The sequence below is a fragment of the Dreissena polymorpha genome, chromosome 7, assembly GCF_020536995.1.
Source record: "Dreissena polymorpha isolate Duluth1 chromosome 7, UMN_Dpol_1.0, whole genome shotgun sequence".
NCBI lineage: Eukaryota > Metazoa > Mollusca > Bivalvia > Myida > Dreissenidae > Dreissena > Dreissena polymorpha.
In genome coordinates, this window is record NC_068361.1 from 83,950,924 (window position 1) to 83,972,606 (window position 21,683).

Genomic DNA, 21,683 nt, shown 5'->3' on the forward strand with positions numbered 1-21,683 from the left:
TGATATGTTCCATATAAGTATCTGACAACAAAGACAAACACAGACGGACAAAACCTGAAACCAGTACTCCCCCATCAAGGGCCCTTACAACATAGTTGTGGAGGTGTTAATTAAGTCCAAAAATGCAAGAGCGCGACATTGATGGCAAATTGTGAAAATAAATTCTAAGCTAATGAAACAAACCAGAAAATCTCTTCATTATCACCAAGAAAATGTGTCCACTATAAATAAGAAAGATCTAGCATCTCTAAATACTAAAACAGGAGTTAGCAATGAATATCGGACATTAATGATACAAATTAATGATGCTTATTTATAGATGATAGGAGCATTTTTTATTTAAATTGGTTGTTGAAAATAAACTGACTGGTTTTATTTCTTATGCATTAAGAACATTTTATATGTTCCAATCCATATGATGATATAAAACACTACATGAAATGAAACATATACAGAAATAACATGATGTTGTTATGCAGTAGTTAATAATAATATTCATTTACACACACTGTACATCAGCATTGGGAATTATATTACAGGAATGATAATTATTATTTCAGGGCAGGATTTCAGCAGACATTCCGAAAAGTGTCAGCCCAAAGGTACACCATAACTATGTTAATGATAGTGATTTTCAAAAATACAATATTTAACAAAACATTCATACAATTAAAAAAAGATCTTCTTAAATAGTATTGTCTCTAATAACAGATTCAATTGGTGATTTTTACAGAGAGAAAACTGAAAGTCAGAGAATAACATAGACTTTCATACAGTTATTAAAAGATCTTCTTTAATAGTATTGTCTCTAATAACAGATTCAATTGGTGATTTTTACAGAGAGAAAGCTGAATTTCAGAGAATAACATAGACTTTTTTCGAAATGTCTGTCATCTCAATAAATGTAGAACCTGAACGCTACATCAACTACTAAAGGCTTCATGACATCTACCAGTCGCAAACATTCTTACCTGAAACCCAAACCTAGGAGGCGAGAACCAGTCCTAGATCCAGCAGTGTTTGGCCTTGACATTTGACTTGACCTTGAAGAAGGCCTTGACCTTAGAGGTGAAGTATTCGGTCTGGGGGCGGTTCCAGACCGATATTTACTTTTGTTACTAAAGATAACATTTTTGGCAGAAGACTTAACTGTTTTTCCTGCTGATAGATCATTAAGACAGTCTGAGGACGTGGAGTGAATAAAATTAAGTTTTGCTGACACAGTTGGGTGTCTTCCATTTTCAAGTTTAGCATTAGCTGTGTGGGGCCGCTGACCTTTTTGACGTTTGACCTCTTGTGATAGTGGCTGAGTGTCTGCATTATCAATAAAGTTGTTCAAAATCTCTGGCTTCATAACAATGCAGTGACTATTTTCTGCAGAATCCCTATTGCCTTGGGATAAATTATCATTTGGACTTGACATTGCAGAGAGGGGTGAAAGGTCAAGGTGAAAGTCAGACTGGTTATTTTTGTCTGGTTTATTGGCCATATTTGCCTGATCTTGACTGGTTCTCCCCTCTGTGGTTGTTACTGTGTTCTCCACTGGGCAAGTAGTCACAGGATTTGCTCTTCAAAAAAAAGTTAACATTTCACACATCAATCACATGTCATCACCAAGGTTATGCACAACAGAAAAAAATCACAAACAATGGCACATCATGACACAATCTAACCTATATAACACAAATGACTGCAGACAATAAACAAACATAAATCATATATCGTTGCATTACTAATGACACAGGACAATAACAAAAAAATATTTAACAAAAATAAATAAATTAAAAACTTTCAATGGCAGGTATACAAATGGACTTGTTTTTTGGTTTAAAGAGCTGAACATTAAACATGTACAACATATCATGAAAAGGAAAATTGTGTGGAGAAAAAAGAAAAGTATATCTGACATTGGTTTTATTATTTAATTTTTCCAATTTGTATATTCAGGTACACCTTACCAAACATATACTATGAGACGTTTAGTGTTTCTAAATAACAAACATTTTTTTTTTCCCCATACCCTTATCTGGTTAGCCATATCCATTATATACTATTTTCAAATTATATTCAAATAGTGTACAGTCATTGCATGCTTTAATAATGCTAACATACAAATTGTTTGAGTCCAACAATCCCATTAGTGACAAATATTATCTAATTCACTCTTGACAGCCAAAAGGGACCAATCAGAATGTGTGCAAAGGCAAATAGGCCCTGTTGGCTTTCAATGTGCACCCAGTTAAAATATCGCCCTAACTACCACGGTCAACACACTAGTGCTAGTTTGATATACCGTGGACTCTCGACGCTATTAGAAGTGCTATGGTTGCTATGGCAACTGTTTTCATCAAACAGAATCATTTCCAGAAGGTGGTAGCGTACAGAACTAAAGGCAAAATTTGTAACCACTTATTGAACATAAAAACATCAACTATTACAACACAATACAATTTGCATGAAACATTTAAAAACGTAGATTGTGCTATGAAAATAACTAAAGCTGCTTTCCATGGTAACGTATAAAAGCATGGAATAGCAGAAAACATAGATACATGGCGGAGTTGCAAGAAGCAAATGGAGTGCTTTGGCAAGTCCATGAATTTCTAACTTAGGGTATTATTCATCATTCTTACTGCAAGTATTATTAATTCATATTTTTAAATACTTCTACATTTTTTACCTTCAAAATGTTTTGATGAAAAAGTAAAAATTAAGAAAGCTATAATAAAGGTCTGCTTGACACACAGAGACTATAACAATATACACAAAAATTACTTATATTACAGCATTGAACATTTACACAATATAAATTCTTGTATTTGGTGAAAAAACAACATTAACTTTACCATCAAATGGTTATAAAAGGCGTAAATATTACCAGTATACTAAGCTCATATATTTATGGAGAAAAACATTTACCTAACTGTTAAATGGTTATTTAAGAACCTTTCACAAATGGAAATACAGTAGAGAAAGCTATAAGACACCACCTCGGAAGTATTGTATATATTTTATGCACCAAATGATCATTTTTGTTTTTTCTGCATAAACATTTATGATGAAATGTCAGTTTTTATTAATTGAGGCTTACCATTCTATGAACCATAAAAATGAAAGAATTCAGTGCTTAGAATTACAAGGGTGAAAGAAGTTGTTGCGAAAATTAAATGCTTGTGGTGCAAGGAGTTTTATAACCTTTACCTGGAATATGATTTAATTCTAATATTTCTTTTGTAAGAAATGTTGATCTTGCTTTCCATGTTAAAGAGTAACAAACCTGTTTAAAGGTTAAGATTTATTTATTATTACAAAAAATCATTGCTCGAAGAAGACACATATGCGATTATTTATATATAACCAAAAAACATACCTCGCTGAGGGGGAAGTTTGACGTGGAACATTTGATCTCTCTGAACGATGAAAGGACGGTTGATGAATGGATTGAAATGGGGTTTTCTGCATGGAGGCTCTAGATTGAACTAAAACACAAAATTAATAATTAATAATAACAGTAGTCGATACTCAGTTACTTGTTACCAATTCACTTTGTCTTTGGGCCACCTAGTTTAATTCCTTTGCATCTGAACTCCAAATCTGTATTAATAATTTGTTACTTACACGTGAATTATCAAATAATGTAAACTTTAAGAATTGCTGTTTTAATTTGTTTGTTGTTAGCAGGTTTTAATACATGTTTTAATATTGACAGGACAGTTTGTTAAAATAAATATATCTCTCACTAACCTGTCACAAACATCTTTAAAACTAAAATGTGGTTACTGTATTAAGAGCATCAAAAAATGCACAATTAAAATTGTCACACTTTACCGAGGCTCGGGGTTGCAGCTGTCTTGTCTGACACAAAAGTTTTTTCTGGGGGCAGGTTGTCGATGGATAAAAATGGCTCCGTCTGCAATAAAGCAATAGAATTACATAGAATGCATTAAAAACAGAACAAAGAGATTAGAGTCATAAAAGTGTGTCAGACTCTGTCTAAAAATTAAAAGTGCAATCAACCGATGAATAACGAAAATTGTTTGATTATACTTTAATAAATAAAATTAAATGTCATAAGTGTGAGATAATTAACACACATGGCAGCTTCCAAAGACCTTCTTACTTTTTTTTCATCAGAGTAAGGAGGCAAAAACTCAGGCAAGGAATAGTGGACTTGTTTCACATTCTAACAAAATATAATGCTTGCATGAATAAGAACCAGTCTCACAATATTAAGCTAAGATGTCAAGAGCTTTAAATCCAAAGTTTACATTGTAACAAACAAATACAAGTGGTAACATTATATGAGTTGTAATAAGCAATTATTTTAAATTATTAATATTGCACAAATCCATAAGAAATAATACCACAAATAGTATTGGTACCATACCTCATGGGGTTTAATAGGTCTTCCCCGGGAACGCACAATATTGTCATTTTCTGAAGCCTTGCTATGAGTCGTTTTCTGTGACTTTGCTGACATTGTAGTTCGTGATCGAGCACTAGCCCTTGGAATCACTATCTCTACATCTTTATTTAAATCAGGATCTGCGTCAAGATAATACTGATTTTGATCAAAGCCATTGACTTGGTTCTTAGCCAGATCTTTTCTGTGCGAGTTCTTTTGTGAAAACATTGTTTGTCAATAAATCATAAAGTAAATACTGTTCCAATATGTCAAAATATATAACAGACTACGTTTTGAGTACAGCAAAAGTACACCAATACTTCTAAAATTACTCAAATCACTACATTCTGTAAATGTCAATTTTGGTAGCAACGGTGTCCTCCATATTGTTTATGTCCTGGTTCCATTCCTTTCCCGGGAACCAAACATATAGAGCGCACTGCTTATCGGATTTTTCCGTATTTATAACGGAGAACTCCGATAATACCGAAACAAGGTTACATTACACTAAATCATTTTGAATCCCTCCGCAGCGCCTATTTATAAATTCCTTTTCTCTTCGGGTTTAAAAGCGATTTTTCACCATGCGTTTTGTGATTATTTCCTGCAACTCATGTGTGTATGCACTATTTTGGTGCATTTCATTGAGGATTAGGTTGAACGATGAACGTTTGTGGTGCGTTTTCTGAAATACGGAGAATTTGTCGAAATGTCACCTCCGAAACTATGTTTTCGAGTGTGCCTTTGGGCGAATTTTACTTTATAAGAAGTTGTGAGACCATGTATTTTTTACCGCATCTATTGAAAGAGGACACATTAATCTTAAAAATGATACCGGTTTTGAAAAAAAAAATACAATCATGTGAAATACACGAAAACTGCTTTGAACGTTGGTAGTTTTTATAATGGAACGCTATGGGCAATGGAATTAGCGAAATATATAAATAACTCGAGTTCTAAGGTTAAACAATAGTTGCTCAATATTTAAATCTTCCAACATAAAACAGTTGCAATATTTTAAAACCGTTCAAGGCGATGCGTTTCTAGCTGACTAAATACATGTTTGATTATACCAAATACCACATAGAGCATGTTTTAAATGCGATTGTAAATACATTAAATACCGGTACATGCACATCCTATGATGTGAAAAAAAACTATATAAATTATATGTAATCAACTAATTTTTTTGTTGGGGGGGGGGGGGGGTAAATGCGCAACAAATTCTGAAACAAAGTATGTGCACGCGGATATATTTTGTGTTATTATATTGAGTGTAAATTGTGTGTACATATACTAGCATATGATGTTTCATTTGGGGTAATATGAATAAGAATTTGTCTATGCAAAATGGGAAAATTGGAAATAGTGTAATCAACAATAATAACGACAACAAATAATGGCTTTTTAATACATAGAAACAACATGTTATAATAACTGTCATCAGTTAAGACACAAAACCGACTGTGTTGACACAGCTAGCCACGTTTTTCAGTACGGGGCCTTTATAATTATATAGAGATCGCACGTGCCACCTATGAAATTGCCATCAACCGCGTCATTAACATTATGCACAAGTATGTCTCGGTTAAGTATTCAAATCCCGGCCGAAAACGTCTCACACACGTGTTTGCGTGAATGCAAGATAAATAGTATTAAGTGTATAAGTATTACGCAATATGTCACCTGGAATGTTAATCTTCGTATTAATGTAAATCGTGCACTGATAGCACTTATATATACATTAAATGTCGTTCTATTCATAGAAAGTTCAATATATACATAAATGTATTATGAACAGCTTCATAACACGTAATTGTGACATCAATTGTGACGTTACGAAAATCCAACCCCAACGCCAGGTTTGTGATTGTTTCGTAAATCGGTTGTCATAGAAACATAAAATTACGATGCACTTCCGTATTAATACACAAAATAATTTGGAAATTATAATACAGTTTTAAACTAAATCTATAAACAAGAACATTCATAAAACTCGCAGTTGGTTAGCACGTAGCTCTCGCAATAGTAATGATTGACTACCAGTAATCATTGAATATTTATTTGATATGGGATCTGTTTGTTAGAAAAGTGTTTCTTTGGTCATTTCTATTTTACTTGGTATGTTCACTAACTACCGGTATTAATATGGCCACGTGAATAGCTGAAGCTAATTGGGTAATGGCAGCATTTAACGTTATACTACTACATTGTATACCAGCGTCGTAGCCACGCTGTGGCACACCGATCGAGGCAGTTGCCTCGGCTAAAATTTACAGAGCAATGTTGAGATTACAGGGCAAAAAGGAAAATTTATGTCAAAGAATAAAATATATATAAGAAATTGAGGCAATTTAATGAATTTTAGGCACTATGATATTCACAAACAAATATTATCATTGAGTACAATTGGTTCATGTTGAGGCAGATAATTATTTCAATGTAATAACTTCAATTGAAGCCAACATCGCTCTGCAAAATGATTTGGAAAATGCTTTTGTTAAACAAAGCGTCGCACTGTACACTTCGACAAACTTGATTTACTTACCTACCGTAATTCAGCGAAATCTATCGGAGTTGATATTATCAAGGTAAACATTCTGAGTAAGAGTTATCTAAATTGAGTCATAAATGTTGCCCCTCGAGTGGTAATATGGAATTCCACATATGTTTTCTTTGTGATCTATTTTTTTTAAACATGTGACCCGGATTCAAACTTTGCATAGACATTTTACGGTGAATTATCTGATCACGATTTATCGAGATTAAGCAATACATGTAGAGTGTTAACAGTGTTTAAGACTTGACACTGTGGCCTAGTTTTTGGACACACATGGTGCAGATTCAAACTCTGCCTAGATATTGTCAAGATAAATATTCTGACTAAGTTTCGTCAAGATTGAGTTCTAAATGTTGCCCCTAGAGAGGAAACTATGTTTTTCTACGATTTGCCATTGTAACCTAGTTTTCGGGCGCACGTGACACAGATTCAAACTCGGCTTAGAATTTGTCTTCATTAACATTCTGACCAAGTTTCATTGAAACTGAGTCCTAAATCAGACTCCTAGAGTAGAAAAAGAGGTTTTGTAAGATCTGACCTGATTACCAAGTTTTTGGGCGCAGGTAACCCAGATAAGAGCTCGGCATATAGACTAACAATGTTAACATTCCGACCAAGTTTCATCAAGATTCAGTCATATATGTGGCAAATAATTTGGTAGCAAGTTTGTTTTTTTTTTCACTAAAATTTTACTTGATTAGCTGCACGTAACCAAGGTCCGAACTTGGCCTAGAATTTGTCAAGGTAAATATCGTGACCAAGTTTCATCAAGACTTATTCATTAATGTGGCCTCTAGAGTGGTTACACGATTTATCTAAGTGGTGACCTAGTTTCTGCACGCACGTGACCAATATTAAAACTTCGCCTAGATATTGTCAAGATGAACATCCTGACAACTTTCATGAAGATTGAGTCATAAATGTGGCCTCTAGAGAGTTTATACGGTTTTTCTAAGATTTATCTTGGTGATCTAGGTTTTTGACACACGTGATGGATTATGAAGATTCAGTCATAAACATGGTCCGTAGAATGGTAACATGGTTTTGACCTTGTTACATAGTTTTGGAGGTACGTGATAAATGTCCGAATAAGGCACATGCTAATCGGGGACGATAATTTCCGCTTTTATGGTATTTTTCGTTTAAATGAAGTCTCTTCTTAGCGAAAATCCAGTATAGGCGGAAAGTATTGTTCCTGAATAGCCTGTGTGGACTGCACAAGCTAATCTGTGACGACAATTTACACACATGCATTAAGTCAAGTTTTCCCAGAGCGCTCGATTGTAATCATTTTCTTGGTATCTTAACAGTGCCGGATAAGCACCGTGGAAGTGTAGCGGATCCGTGGTCTAGTGGTAACACACTGGCTTCACAATCCAGAGATCGCTGGTTCGATCCCCCGCTGCACCTAACCTACTAACTCGTCTTGCGCATGAGACGATAAACCGAGGTGCAGTGTACTAGGTGCTATACACCGGGCACTAAAAGACCCAGGGTCACCTCTGGAACGGGGTGTCTCCTGTATCTTGCACTATCCCCCGTAACCAACTAACACGTCTTTCTGGGGGCGATGGCCATATGGGAGACAATCCCGGTGCACTCGATAAAAAACAAAAACAACAACAGCACCGTGGAAGCCCATAGGCAGTGGAACTTTGGGGCCCACGCCCCCGGCCCCTAGTCGGACTATAGTGCCTACTAGAACGTTTAAATTAGAATACCGGTGACAAGGCTGGCAATATTTAAAATGTGACAATTTCCTTTTATAGCATAATAGGTATACAATTTCATAATATTACCGTAATGCCATAATAAAACCGTAATGCCAATACGACATTATAATTATTATATTACGAATTTAAGAAAACAATCTCTTTAGCCTGTATATTTACTTATTCAACTTTTTATCCAGAAATAAATAATATGAAAAAAAAATTTTGCAACAGGTCTCATGGGGCCCTTATTAGTCGCGGGACCATAGGCAGTTGCCTACTCTTTTCACGTTTTGTTAAATGGACGAAATTAAAAAAAAATCAGATTCGCAAATTTTCGTTGTAGTTATGATATTTGTGAGGAAACAGTATGTAGTGCTTAACATTCACCATGCTCTAAAATATCCATTAGATTAATCTTTTGACGATTTAAAAACCTGAAAATTATAAAGCGTTGCAACGCGAAACGATTGAATAATTTGTAGAGTTCTGTTGTTGTAGTTATATTTTGTGATACTACGAGGATTGCTTACATAAAGTATAAAAAAGTCAACACTCATTGTATGAGAACGGACGGCCGATTGGTCTAAGCGATAGACTTTCACTCCAGGGGTCACTGGTTCGAGCCCAGTTGAGGGTTACTTTTTTCTTTTTTAATTTTATCCTTGTTTTTACTGGAGCTTTTTAGATCCAATGTTTATATTTATCAATATAAAACATTAAATGACAAACTTCAATAAATGCCAAAATCTGTGAAAAGGCCCCTTTAATATTAAAATTTCGCACGCTGTGTCATAAGACGGACCCTGGATCTAGAGCACATTGTATGAGATAATGGTGAACATTACTTACAATTAACCTAGAAATTAGTTATTGACATTACACGGAATTTTTGTTTGTTTGTACCAGCCCTTGCACGCACTGCTAGATAAAACACTTGATCCCGTTTCAACATTCCGAACGGTCTTGGCAAAAAATGTTCTGGCATTTAAATAACAACTGAAATTGATATTCGGAAAGCTCGTAATGCCTGTAAACAATCCTGCGTATATTTCATTCATAGTTTAATGCACGTGACCCAGATTTTCACAAACATAGAGGGCGCTCTTACAGGTGCCCCTACGTCACAGTCCTAATTTGGAAAAGTGTCAATTACGAAAAGCACACACCAATGTTTACGGGCGAAATGTGTACAATTTGAACGTAGATTGGCTACATATTTGAGCATGTCAACAGTGCTTAACGATTTGTTTACAAGTGAGATGTGTTCTGTATATGTACACTCTGTGTAATTACCAGGAATATTAAACACACGATTGTAAATTGTGGAAGTCAACCCATAACGGTAAACTTGTTTGTGTATTTCTTTACAGTGCATGCGTATAATTGTTTGTTTTCTTTGTGCAAATAAATCATCACAAACTGGAAAACACACTAAATTCCGCTGTTTTTAAGTATGCACGACTGTGCGTATGGTAAATTTTTTGTTGTCAACAATGCAAGCATTCTTGTTGGAGCACATGTTTTATTTGTAGGTTGTTAGTACTCATGTAAAAGGCAAAAGGTCGCCATTTTTAGTTGACCTAGCGGGGACAACAGCACACGCAGTTTATATATGAAGCGCTGTAAATAGCATTGACCAACAAGTAGAGCAAATCCCGTCCGGTCCAAGTTAATTAATTTATGTCTAATTTAAATGTTGTTATCAAACTAGGTTTCGCAGGCCTAATTTATTCAGTTGGAAACTAGAGAGCATGGCCTAGTGCCAAATGTTATTAGCCAGTAGGTTAACTTGGGGCAAGTGTTATCAGTGAAGAGATGGCCTCACTTAACCTGTGGCAGAGATCTTGTTGAAATGAAATGGATGCAATTTTGCCAGGATGTCAGGTGGATTAGAATAATGGGTGGCCAGCATTCAGTTTGATCACATACATATCATCTATGTGTTAAACTTGTAGATGCACCTATGTAGTGGAGTTAATTATACAAACTGCTTAATTTGTAAAAATCTATAAATAGAATATTAATGTTTGTTTATGTTGGTAAGTTGTGAGGTACATGTAAGGAAGCTTGGTAGTATATAGTCGTGTTTTATCAAAACTTATTCCAGCAGAATGCCTCATACATGTTTCATTGCAAGTTTGTATTTTTATGTCCCCCACTATAGTAGTGGGGGACATATTGTTTTTGCCCTGTCTGTTGGTTGGTCTGTTGGTCTGTTGGTTGGTTGGTTTGCGCCAACTTTAACATTTGCAATAACTTTTGCAATATTGAAGATAGCAACTTGATATTTGGCATGCATATGCATCTCATGGAGCTGCACATATTGAGTGGTGAAAGGTCAAGGTCATCCTTCAAGGTCAAAGGTCAAATATATGGGTCAAAATCGCTCATTTAATGTACACTTTTGCAGTATTTCAATATTCAAGATAGCAACTTGATATTTGGCATGTATGTGTATCTCATGTAGCTGCACATTTTGAGTGGTGAAAGGTCAAGGTCAAGGTCATCCTTCAAGGTCAGATGTCAAATATATGTGGCCAAATTCGCTCATTTTATGAGTTCTTTTGCAATATTGAAGATAGCAACTTGATATTTGGCATGCATGTGTATCTCATGGAGCTGCACATTTTGAGTGGTGGAAGGTCAAGGTCATCCTTCAAGGTCAGAGGTCAAATATATGTGGCCCAAATCGCTAATTTTATGAATACTTTTGCAATATTGAAGATAGAAACTTGATATTTGGCATGCATGTGTATCTCATGGAGCTGCACATTTTTAGTGGTGAAAGGTCAAGGTCATCCTTCAAGGTCAAATATATGGGTCAAAATTGCTTATGTAATGTCACTTCTGCAATATTGAAGCTAGCAATTTTTTATTTGAAATGCATGTGTATCTCATGGAGCTGCACATTTTGAGTGGTGAAGGGTCAAGGTCAAGGTCATCCTACAAGGTCAAATGCCATATAGGGGGACATTGTGTTTCACAAACACATCTTGTTCAGTACTGTAAAAAGTATAATATGATATCATTTAAGACCTTAAACAGTTTTTTTTTCATTAATTTTTTTGGGCCTGTCCATTTCCAATGAAAAAACATATTTTTCACCGGTGGGATCCAAAAATTCCCACTTGAACGAAAAATTAAAAATAAAATAAAATAAATCTCAACATTTAGTTAATCTCCAATCCAGCTCTGTAACTTAGTAAGTTTAACCCTGGGAAATGTATTCACATCACTTTTATTCTAAATTTTAAAGCATTTGTTAATAAAAAGATAGCAACACTAATTTCCCTTGTTAGACATGATCATCATTAGAATATTCCAAATAACTACATATAGAAACATACAAATTAAATGATATTCTTCATATTGTACCTGCAATAGTAACCGAGAAAAGCAATCAGAAACATGTTTTTCCTTATACAATTTATATTTCTTCCAATTTGCAAATGCATTAACTTTTGTTTTATGCAAAAACATTCTTTTACTTTAAATCAACACATGCCTTAGAGAATTCTTAACTGAGGAAAAAATTCAGGCTCATTGATTTTAGTTAAATGAATCGGCAAAATGTCATATGAGATCTCCACAGCAATACACTTCATTAATGTTTGCTTTACCTTAAAGCTTTTGTTTCTTTAAAAGGACTTGTTCACAGTTTGGCAGAATGACAGTTATAAACTTACAAAAAATTCACCAGAGTTTCAAACAAGGACTTATGTGACTGTGTTGTATTCAAACAAGCAAACTATTACTCCCGACTAATATTTAAAAAATATATCTTTGTTTATTTAAAATCCTATATTGAAATTAAAACTATCATAAAATGTTCGTAACGCTTCTCATTAATACTGTGACAGAAATGTGTACTAATATTGTGTTCAAACCACAATTAAATTCAACTTCCTGCATGATGTGATGTTAGTTTATAGAGATGCTGGGTTCAATCCCTTAGGGCTTGCACTTCTTTTTATATGCTATAATTTTACTTTCTATTTTAATTATTTAAAACTTCTCCAAATAATACACTTCAGTGGGTAAGTTTGTTTAATTAAATTTTTCAAAATTGCAAAAATCTTTTAACAAGTCCCTTATATATGGAATTAATTCATTTTTCAATTTTTCATTTTTGTTTCAAAGCTTCCCTCAAAATTGTCATAGAGAATCTTAAAGCGTAAAGCTTAAATAAAAATTACTCAAGTTGTTTTTCATAACAAAATGCAAACATAATCATTCTTAAATTGACACATTCATGGACATACAAAAATACGTTGTACATGTACCTTTGTAAATCCTTCTAATATATATTCTGTATGCATGTACATAATAGTAACATTGTTATCTTTATTTGATCATATTTATTTTTTGCATTATCAAATGTGGATAGCATATAATTAGAGATGGGAACAAATATTTATAAAAGATTGGCTGAATATTGGATTTAATAATCAATTTTTATGCAAAGAAACTACAAAAAAACTTTAAAGTGCAGTCGCATTTTTCATTAAATTGCAGACAACTTTAAAGTACATAATGTACAATGTGTCAGTAATTTATTAGATAACCAAGTTTAATCTAATGTCTACATATCTGACATGTTATTCACAGTTCAGGGTCTTGCAATGAAAACAACACAGGCCCCAACTTGTGTGTTCTTCAAATGGCAAATCATTTTGTATTGCTATATCCACATATTAAATACATAATTTTCTGATCAGAATTTTGTCAGAATTATGTTATAGATACATTTGAAATTTGGATTAACATTTTTATTTAGTTTAAGGCAATGCACAATAACACGCTCGTGTTTGGATTTATTTCATTTACGCAATAAGAGGAAGGTAACATGCAGTTCATCATAGTATTGAAATAAATGAGGATAAGGCCACACTTAATATATTGTTGGTTTGCCCTTTACCGACCCTAGATTTAACAGGTGGGTAGGAGGTAGGAAAATTATTTTATTTACTTGAGAAATTATATTTTTAATACCCTTATAGTCTATGAATATTTGAAACACTGTTATTAAAGCACTGTTGCAGTGCAGGGCTTTCCTTAGACCTCAAATCTCAAGAGTCAAGGACTCTTGGGACCATATTTTCAAGAGTCAAAATCAAACTTTTAAGAGTCCTAATAATAACGCAGGAGAGTCAATGATTTTTTGCAATTTAAGCAAATTACTGAGATATAATATATAAAAAGCAACAAATTAAAAGATAGATGTATGTTAACATTTATTTCTTACATTGTACTGTCACTACAACACTATGCATTTAAACACAATATTTCAATGATTAATAAATACAAAACATGTATTCTAATACAACATTAACTTCATCATCATGTATACAGCAGAGTAATATGTCATATGTTCTAAACAACATCTCAAAGAGTAATATGTCATATCATGTCTTACACAACATCTCAGAGAGCAATATGTCATATGTCCTACACAAAATCTCAAAGTTTACATACAAAATATGTATTCTAATACAACATTTACTTCATGTATACAGCAAAACAATATGTCATATGTTCTACAAACCAACAATCATTTGAGCAAATAAATAAATCATTCATGCATTTAAAGAGTGATCTCAAATGGGTGCCCTAGTAAAGAAAAGGTAATAAAACAACACTATGACTACACACACACACAACTAGCATAAAACCAGCAAACTCTCACTTTCTTCTCTTGCACATGTCCTGAAACCTGCGCAGCACATTCTGTGATGGAAAGTCACTCACTGAAATACAAAATGTGAAAAAAAAACATTTCCGCTGGCTATCACAAAAAAAAAAAAACAACATACGGGTGGTACCTAAACACAATAGCCTATATAAATCGGTAAACTATAAAAGGAAATTATTTCTACTCACCGAAAAAGGTGCCTCCGTATTTAATCCCATCAAAAATTCCGACGCCCTTTAATTATTTCATGTGCCATCTTCACTGAAGACGTGCGACAAACATGCCATTTTCTATGCCTTCTCAAACGGTCAATTATTACGCCTACATGTATTTTGTTATCAATTAGCTCATGCAAAAATTGTCACTTTGCCACAAGGTCAGTTATATCGGTTCAATAGTTATTTTTAGCAACTTTGATGCAAAGCGTGTAATTTGTCGTTGTAGACATTACATATGCCAGCATAACTTTCGTGCGTCTTTGAACTGAGCAATCATGAAGTAAAACAGTGATGGAAATACATTCTGACATACTCTGGAAATATCTCAAAATATGCCTTACGGTGTTCTGTGGATATGGATATTATTATTTTTATATTGAATATTATTAAAACTGACGCGGATGAGTCCATTCTGTTTTGGTGGATTTATAGTTCTTGCTCTGAGCTTTTATGAGTACATACGTACAGCTCAGAGGGTCAATAGCTGGGAGATGGATTATTGCAACTAGGTGGGTTTAATACACGTCTTTTCCGCAAACAGCTGATAACAAACGCTATGATAAACAATGGAAATTTAATACGCGCGTCATCGAACCAGCAGTGTTTTAATTGGTCAATACTAGATTTCTTAATTAACCAAACTCCGCCTACTGGGTGGACTTGTGCTTCGATGATTGGAAACGGGCGTTAACGATTAGCGTGTACTAAATGAGATACTCCGCCCCGAGCCAATTATCGCTTTTGATCTCGTTGGCGCAAGTCGGTATATTCCCCCGGGTCAAATGTGACGCATGACGTAATTTTCTCAAGAGTCAAAAAGGGGTCTTCTGTAATTTTCAAGCGTCAAAACCCGGGAGCTCGGGTCAAAGGAAAGCCCTGCAGTGTACGAAGCCCTATGTACATGTAGCTCAACTATATCTTGTTTGCTGTTTTTTTGCATGTAATAGTGTGTTTTTTTTATGTCCCCCACTATAGTAGTGGGGGACATATTGTTTTTGCCCTGTCTGTTGGTTTGTCTGTTGGTTGGTTGGTTTGCACCAACTTTAACATTTTGCAATAACTTTTGCTATGTTGACGATAGCAACTTCATATTTGGCATGCATGTATATCTCATGAAGCTGCACATTTTGAGTGGTGAAAGGTCAAGGTCATCCTTCAAGATTAGAGGTCAAATATATGTGGCCAAAATCGCTCATTTTATGAATACTTTTGCAATATTGAAGATAGCAACTTCATATTTGGCATGCATGTGTATCTCATGGAGCTGCACATTTTGAGTGGTGAAAGGTCAAGGTCATCCTTCAAGGTAAGAGATCAAATATATGTGGCCCAAGTCGCTTATTTTATGAATACTTTTGCAATATTGAAGATAGCAACTTGATATTTGGCATGCATGTGTATCTCATGGAGCTGCACATTTTGAGTGGTAAAAGGTCAAGGTCAAGGTCATCCTTCAAGGTCAGAGGTCAAATATATGTGGCCCAAATCGCTTATTTTATGAATGCTTTTGCAATATTGAAGATAGCAACTTGATATTTGGCATGCATGTGTATCTCATGGAGCTGCACATTATGAGTGGTGAAAGGTCAAGGTCATCCTTCAAGGTCTAATATATGGGTCAAAATTGCTCATGTTATGTCACTTCTGCAATAATGAAGCTAGCAATTTTATATTTGAAATGCGTGTGTATCTCAAGGAGCTGCACATTTTGAGTGGTGAAGGGTCAAGGTCAAGGTCATCCTTCAAGGTCAAACGTCATATAGGGGGACATTGTGTTTCTCAAACACATCTTGTTTGCTTTAATTTCTTACAGCCTGTGCCGTTTGAATTAGGAAAATTAGCGTGATTAACCATGAAATTGGGAAAAATAGCGTTATAAACCATGAAATTCGGAAACATTAAGCATTATAAATATGATTATACGTAACAGAATTAAAATTGCTTTTAAGTTCATGTTTAACAGCATTTTTATATTATAAAGTGCTGCTTTAATGTCTTCTTACCATGAAACAATGTTAAGTTAATATCCCTCCACATGCATATTAAACTTGCAATAATCTATAGATTCTTATATTCACCATTTATTTTAATCATAACCTCTTTAAGAGTATTAATTTAATTCAGTATTTTTAAATTAAATATCATATGGGGAAAACATTAACAAAGATTAACAAACAGGCTTTAGTGTTCTTGTTGTGTTAATACAAAACTTAATGATGAATTAAATAGAGTTAAAATAATCTATTAAATTGTTTACCTTTCAATATCTTTTACTTGACAACCTATTTGATTTTCAGTAAACTGTACAGCGTGACAAACATAATAAAGCATAATATTCGTATGAATCTGAGTATACACAGATCCACTAGCATTTAAATCAAAACATGTTTGTCTCTTTCCATTTTCAAACGATACTCATCTTACATGCTTTAACTTTGTGAGTAGACTGAACTCCAATTTTCCAACACTCGTTTCCGTGACGCACATTGACTGTGCAGATTTCTTATAAATATTTGTTGTTTTTTTATCTCAACCGTAGTATTTTGCGTTAATTGACACACTCATTAAATTATATCCTGATAACTATACGATATCGGTTGTTAACTTGAATGTTATTTATCATTTCCGCCACTCATCACAACTTCTTGTCTACTTGCCGCCATCTTGGACGTGTGTAAAAACAGGCTTGCCCAATCGGGATAGGTCGGTATCCTTCGCAATATATAGAATGATGCTTGGATACTGGATAGCAACATAAAATCGTATATATTCGGCTACATTTGCAAACCAAAACGTAATTCAGCTGTCATTCGGCGACTCGACAAGCTCAATCAGCATATTAAATTCCAACTACATGTATTTAAGCAACCTAGACCGGTCAGGGGTGATAAAAATGGACAGGGATAATACGTGCACGAATAAATATTGCAGTCTGCTCTTTTATGATTGGTGAAAAATACGAAAATAAAAAAAATACGTTTTCAGAAATCGCAATAACAATTTTTGAGTCGGGGGGGTCAAAAGTGGGTCGGTCAGTAAAGGGCAAACAAACTTAATTTTAATTTAGGCCTAATGGCAGTATGTTTACTGGAAATTTCTCATGAAAATACAATGTAGCAAGTGTTGATTGAAAATACAATGTAGCAAGTGTCGATGACAAACATTATAAGCAATTATCATTTAAAAAAAGATAACTCTTTCCCCTGAATGGGCCCTGATCTAGAACAGTACTGACAAAAAAAATGTGCCATACGTTCATCAGATGGGACATTTTACCGGTAATCATTTGAGTGTTTGTTCCTGTCCCTACTTACTGTAACGTAACATAGTGATGTAAGAAAATAATAGAAATATATTAATCCATATAACATAAATATAATGTTATATAATGTTAAATAAAATGTTACAAATTTAGTTACATCAGTAGATATTGTTTATCCATATACCCGGTAACATTAATATAATGTTATCAGGCTTTTTCCGCCCTATGCCACGGGTCCGAAATTCGGCCCCATTCCCAATGCAAATCTGGTTGTTTTTTTCCTAATTGAAAAAAAATTCCCAATTCCAAAAAAAAAATTAAAAAAATATTTTTTTATTTTTTTTTTACCTTAAAATATATAAGTTAACCTGATCCGGTGTAGAAAATAGAAAGTGTTGCATAATTAGATTATGTGTTGCCTTGAATTTGTTTTAAAAACTGTAAAATATGTTAATGATTATTTAAGACTTTCCTTATTTTCCTCAAAATCCGGAGCTTCGCACAATTTTTTTCACCTCAAAAACACAGGTGGAAGTAACGTACCCTGGATATTATTTTTTAACCAGGTTTTCCGAAGGAAAAAACTGGTTATTAGATTGGCGAATGCGGGCGGGCTGGCTGGCTGGCTGGCGGGCTGGCGGAATAAGCTTGTCCGGGCCATAACTATGTCGTTCATTGTCAGATTTTAAAATCATTTGGCACATTTGTTCACCATCATTGGACGGTGTGTCGCGCGAAATAATTACGTCGATATCTCCAAGGTCAAGGTCACACTTTGAGTTCAAAGGTCAAAAATGGCCATAAATGAGCTTGTCCGAGCCATAACTATGTCGTTCATCGTCAGATTTTAAAATCATTTGGCACATTTGTTCACCATCATTGGACGGTGTGTCGCGCGAAATAATTACTTCGATATCTCCAAGGTCAAGGTCACACTTTGAGTTCAAAGGTCAAAAATGGCCATAAATGAGCTTGTCCTGGCCATAACTATGTCATTCATTGTGAGATTTTAAAATCATTTGGCACATTTGTTCACCATCATGGGACGGTGTGTCCCACGAAAGAATCACGTCAATATCTCCAATGTCAAGGTCGCCACGACTAAAAATAGATTTAAAAAAATAAAAAAAACTTACAAAGGGGGTTAATTTTTTTTGGTCATTTCAAAAGTTCAGTTTGAGTTTTCTCCCTTTATCAGATTTTTTTTTCACAATGAAAACCTGGTTTTGTGACAATTTTGTCCCTTGTTTATTTATTTTTTTAGGAGCCCAATATATTCAAATAAATATATAAAATCATGTTTAATGAGAAAAAAATTGACAAAGAGCCATGAAAAAAAAATCCCCACCCTCTGATATTGGAATCATAACAAGGTCATTAACTAGAATTTATCATAGATAGTATTCGCAGGCCGCAAAAATGTCAAAAGTAGCTTTAATCAAAAGCATCCATTGATCCTCCTTGGGCAATTGGACGACCTTTCAAAAAAGGTTAACTTCAAAAATATCTGTCCAGCCGTTAACTCACAGTCGGTCAAAAACCGAGCAATATTTCGAGTCCGTTTGTCAACCCGAATAAATCTTCTACAGACTTTCAAACAATATTTTTGAGTTTTTGCCCCTTAATCGATAGCTCGCGTCCTATTCCTTTGAAACAACGAAGCGTGTCAAATAATGCATGCATATGCAACCACTTACCCCTAAAAACTAATTCCAAAATGTTATATTTTCTTTGCAACAACTGTTTTAACTCTAAATTTGATTTACTTGAAAACGAAAGTAGCCATCGCTCTTGAACCCGGCTTAGCAGTGAATTACACTGACAGAGCCAGGCACATAAATATCCAATCAACAACAACAACGACGTTTTAGTAAATGTAAATAAATGGAAATTACTTATCATTCTGATTGTATTGGAATAAGTTTTTAGGGGTAAGTGGTTGCATATGCATGCATTATTTGACACGCTTCGTTGTTTCAAAGGAATAGGACGCGAGCTATTGATTAAGGGGCAAAAACTCAAAAATATTGTTTCTAATTCTGTAGAAGATTTATTTGGGTTGACAAACGGACTCGAAATATTGCTCGGTTTTCGACCGACTGTGAGTTAACGGCTGGACAGATATTTTTGAAGTTAACTTTTTTTGAAAGGTTGTCCAATTGCCCATAGTAGGATCAAGGGATGCTTTGGATTAAAGCTATTTTTGACATTTTTGCGGCCCGCGAAGACAGGTCTATAATAAAGTCTAGTTAATGACCTTGTTATGTTTCCAATATCAGAGGGTGGGGATCTTTTTTCATGGCTCTTTGTCAATTTTTTTCTCATTAAACTTGATTTTATATATTTATTTGAATATATTGGGCTCTTAAAAATATATATATGAAAAAAACTATCCTGGGTACGTTACTTCCACCTGTGCTCAAAAAAGGCCAGGCCTTTTCCCCAAATTCAGATTAAAAAACCTGCACTTATCTCACATGTTCATAATCTTTGTAAAATTTTAATAATAAGTTATCAAAATAGTCGTTATTTACCAGTTAACGGCTTCTTTGAAATATCAGAAACACTATTTACATGCGATAATTTTTCCCAATTGAGCCAACTTTGCGAATATTTTTTTTCCCAAAATGGGGGTTTTCACGACGCGAAATTCCCAAAATTCCAGTGTGGCATATTCCCAAAATGGAGCGGAAAAAGCCTGGTTATATATTATCAAATGCCATACCCTGTTTCCCATGTGTTATAGCCATTACATATTTTTTTAATATTACACATGTGTAATACAACATTTTAAAGAGTTTTCATTGGCTTAGTTTTCAATTATTGACCAATCGCATTTTGTAATTTTGCTGAAATGACGTTGCAACGTCAAATGACGTCACGAACTGTAAACAACGTTCTGGATTTTTCATTATGTTTGCGTGAATATTTATTTAATTTGCTCATTTAAAAGCATGTGATAAAAAAGATCTGACACTCGTCATATCATACCGTATTTTATTAAACTCGTCCAGGAAATTCATTAGTAAGCTCGCCAAAGGCTCGCTTACTAACAAAATTCCTGAACTCGTTTAATAAAATATGGTATGATATGACAACTCGTGCCAGATCCTATATATATTACAATATGATAGAAATTTAGTAACAGATAATATAAATAATGTGATAGAAATTTATAAGTTAAATTTAATTATCATAATTGTAGTTCAGAAATTATCAAGAGATGTTTTAATTATATAACAAAATCATTTGTGCATTTCAGAAATTAAACAGATATTTTAATAATGTAATTATAAAATGTTAAAAGTCTATTTACAGTAATATGTAGAAATAAAATATCTTTTGTAAGTATTGATACATCTTATTTCATAATAATAATGGTTCTATAAAGAAAATATTTGAATGTTGGAAACTATAATAACATAAGTGAAGTTTGGGAATTTAATAATAAATCTTTGTGATGTATAGCCGCACTTATAGGCCATGAGTATAGAATTTGAAAATAATTATTATTTGTTAAATATAAATAATATTGGAGTATACATAAAATATAACTTTAACTAGAAATGGCGCGCCAGAGGCCGATGCGTATCCCCACGCCGCATGTTTGACCCAGGGGGTGCCCCAGGATTGCTAATCGGACCATGCATAGTTGAGATTGACAGTATTGTCATAAGAGAGGTTCAGTATCAATTGGAAGTAAATCGGTGTAGAAATGAAAAAGATAATGTAAAATAACATAAAACTAGAGATATGTTTGTCAGAAACACAATGCCTCCTACTGCGCCGCTTTGATTTGACAGGTTCATTAATTACCTCCCTTTAAAGCTT

General features: G+C 34.1%; 2 protein-coding genes across 4 annotated transcripts in view; one reads left to right on the forward strand and one right to left on the reverse strand.

Moving 5' to 3' along the window:
• The window catches only part of LOC127837733 (uncharacterized), a 33,099-nt gene extending 28,295 nt beyond the window's left edge, over positions 1-4,804 (reverse strand). For 2 of the 3 annotated variants that reach the window (XM_052365047.1, XM_052365046.1), the window contains exons 1-4: positions 4,388-4,804; positions 3,829-3,910; positions 3,371-3,479; positions 972-1,568 (exon numbers count right to left, since the gene is read on the reverse strand). In XM_052365047.1, the coding sequence (XP_052221007.1) occupies positions 972-1,568; positions 3,371-3,479; positions 3,829-3,910; positions 4,388-4,633 (1,034 nt within the window). In that variant the 5' untranslated portion in view covers positions 4,634-4,804. The remainder of the gene's footprint in view (positions 1-971; positions 1,569-3,370; positions 3,480-3,828; positions 3,911-4,387) is intronic. The other variant, XM_052365048.1, reaches the window with a different exon arrangement.
• Positions 4,805-9,834: 5,030 nt separating this feature from the next.
• LOC127837737 (uncharacterized) overlaps positions 9,835-21,683 on the forward strand; it is a 117,884-nt gene continuing 106,035 nt past the window's right edge. The window contains exon 1 of the mRNA XM_052365053.1: positions 9,835-10,022. The gene's annotated coding sequence lies outside the window, so the exon portion shown is untranslated. The remainder of the gene's footprint in view (positions 10,023-21,683) is intronic.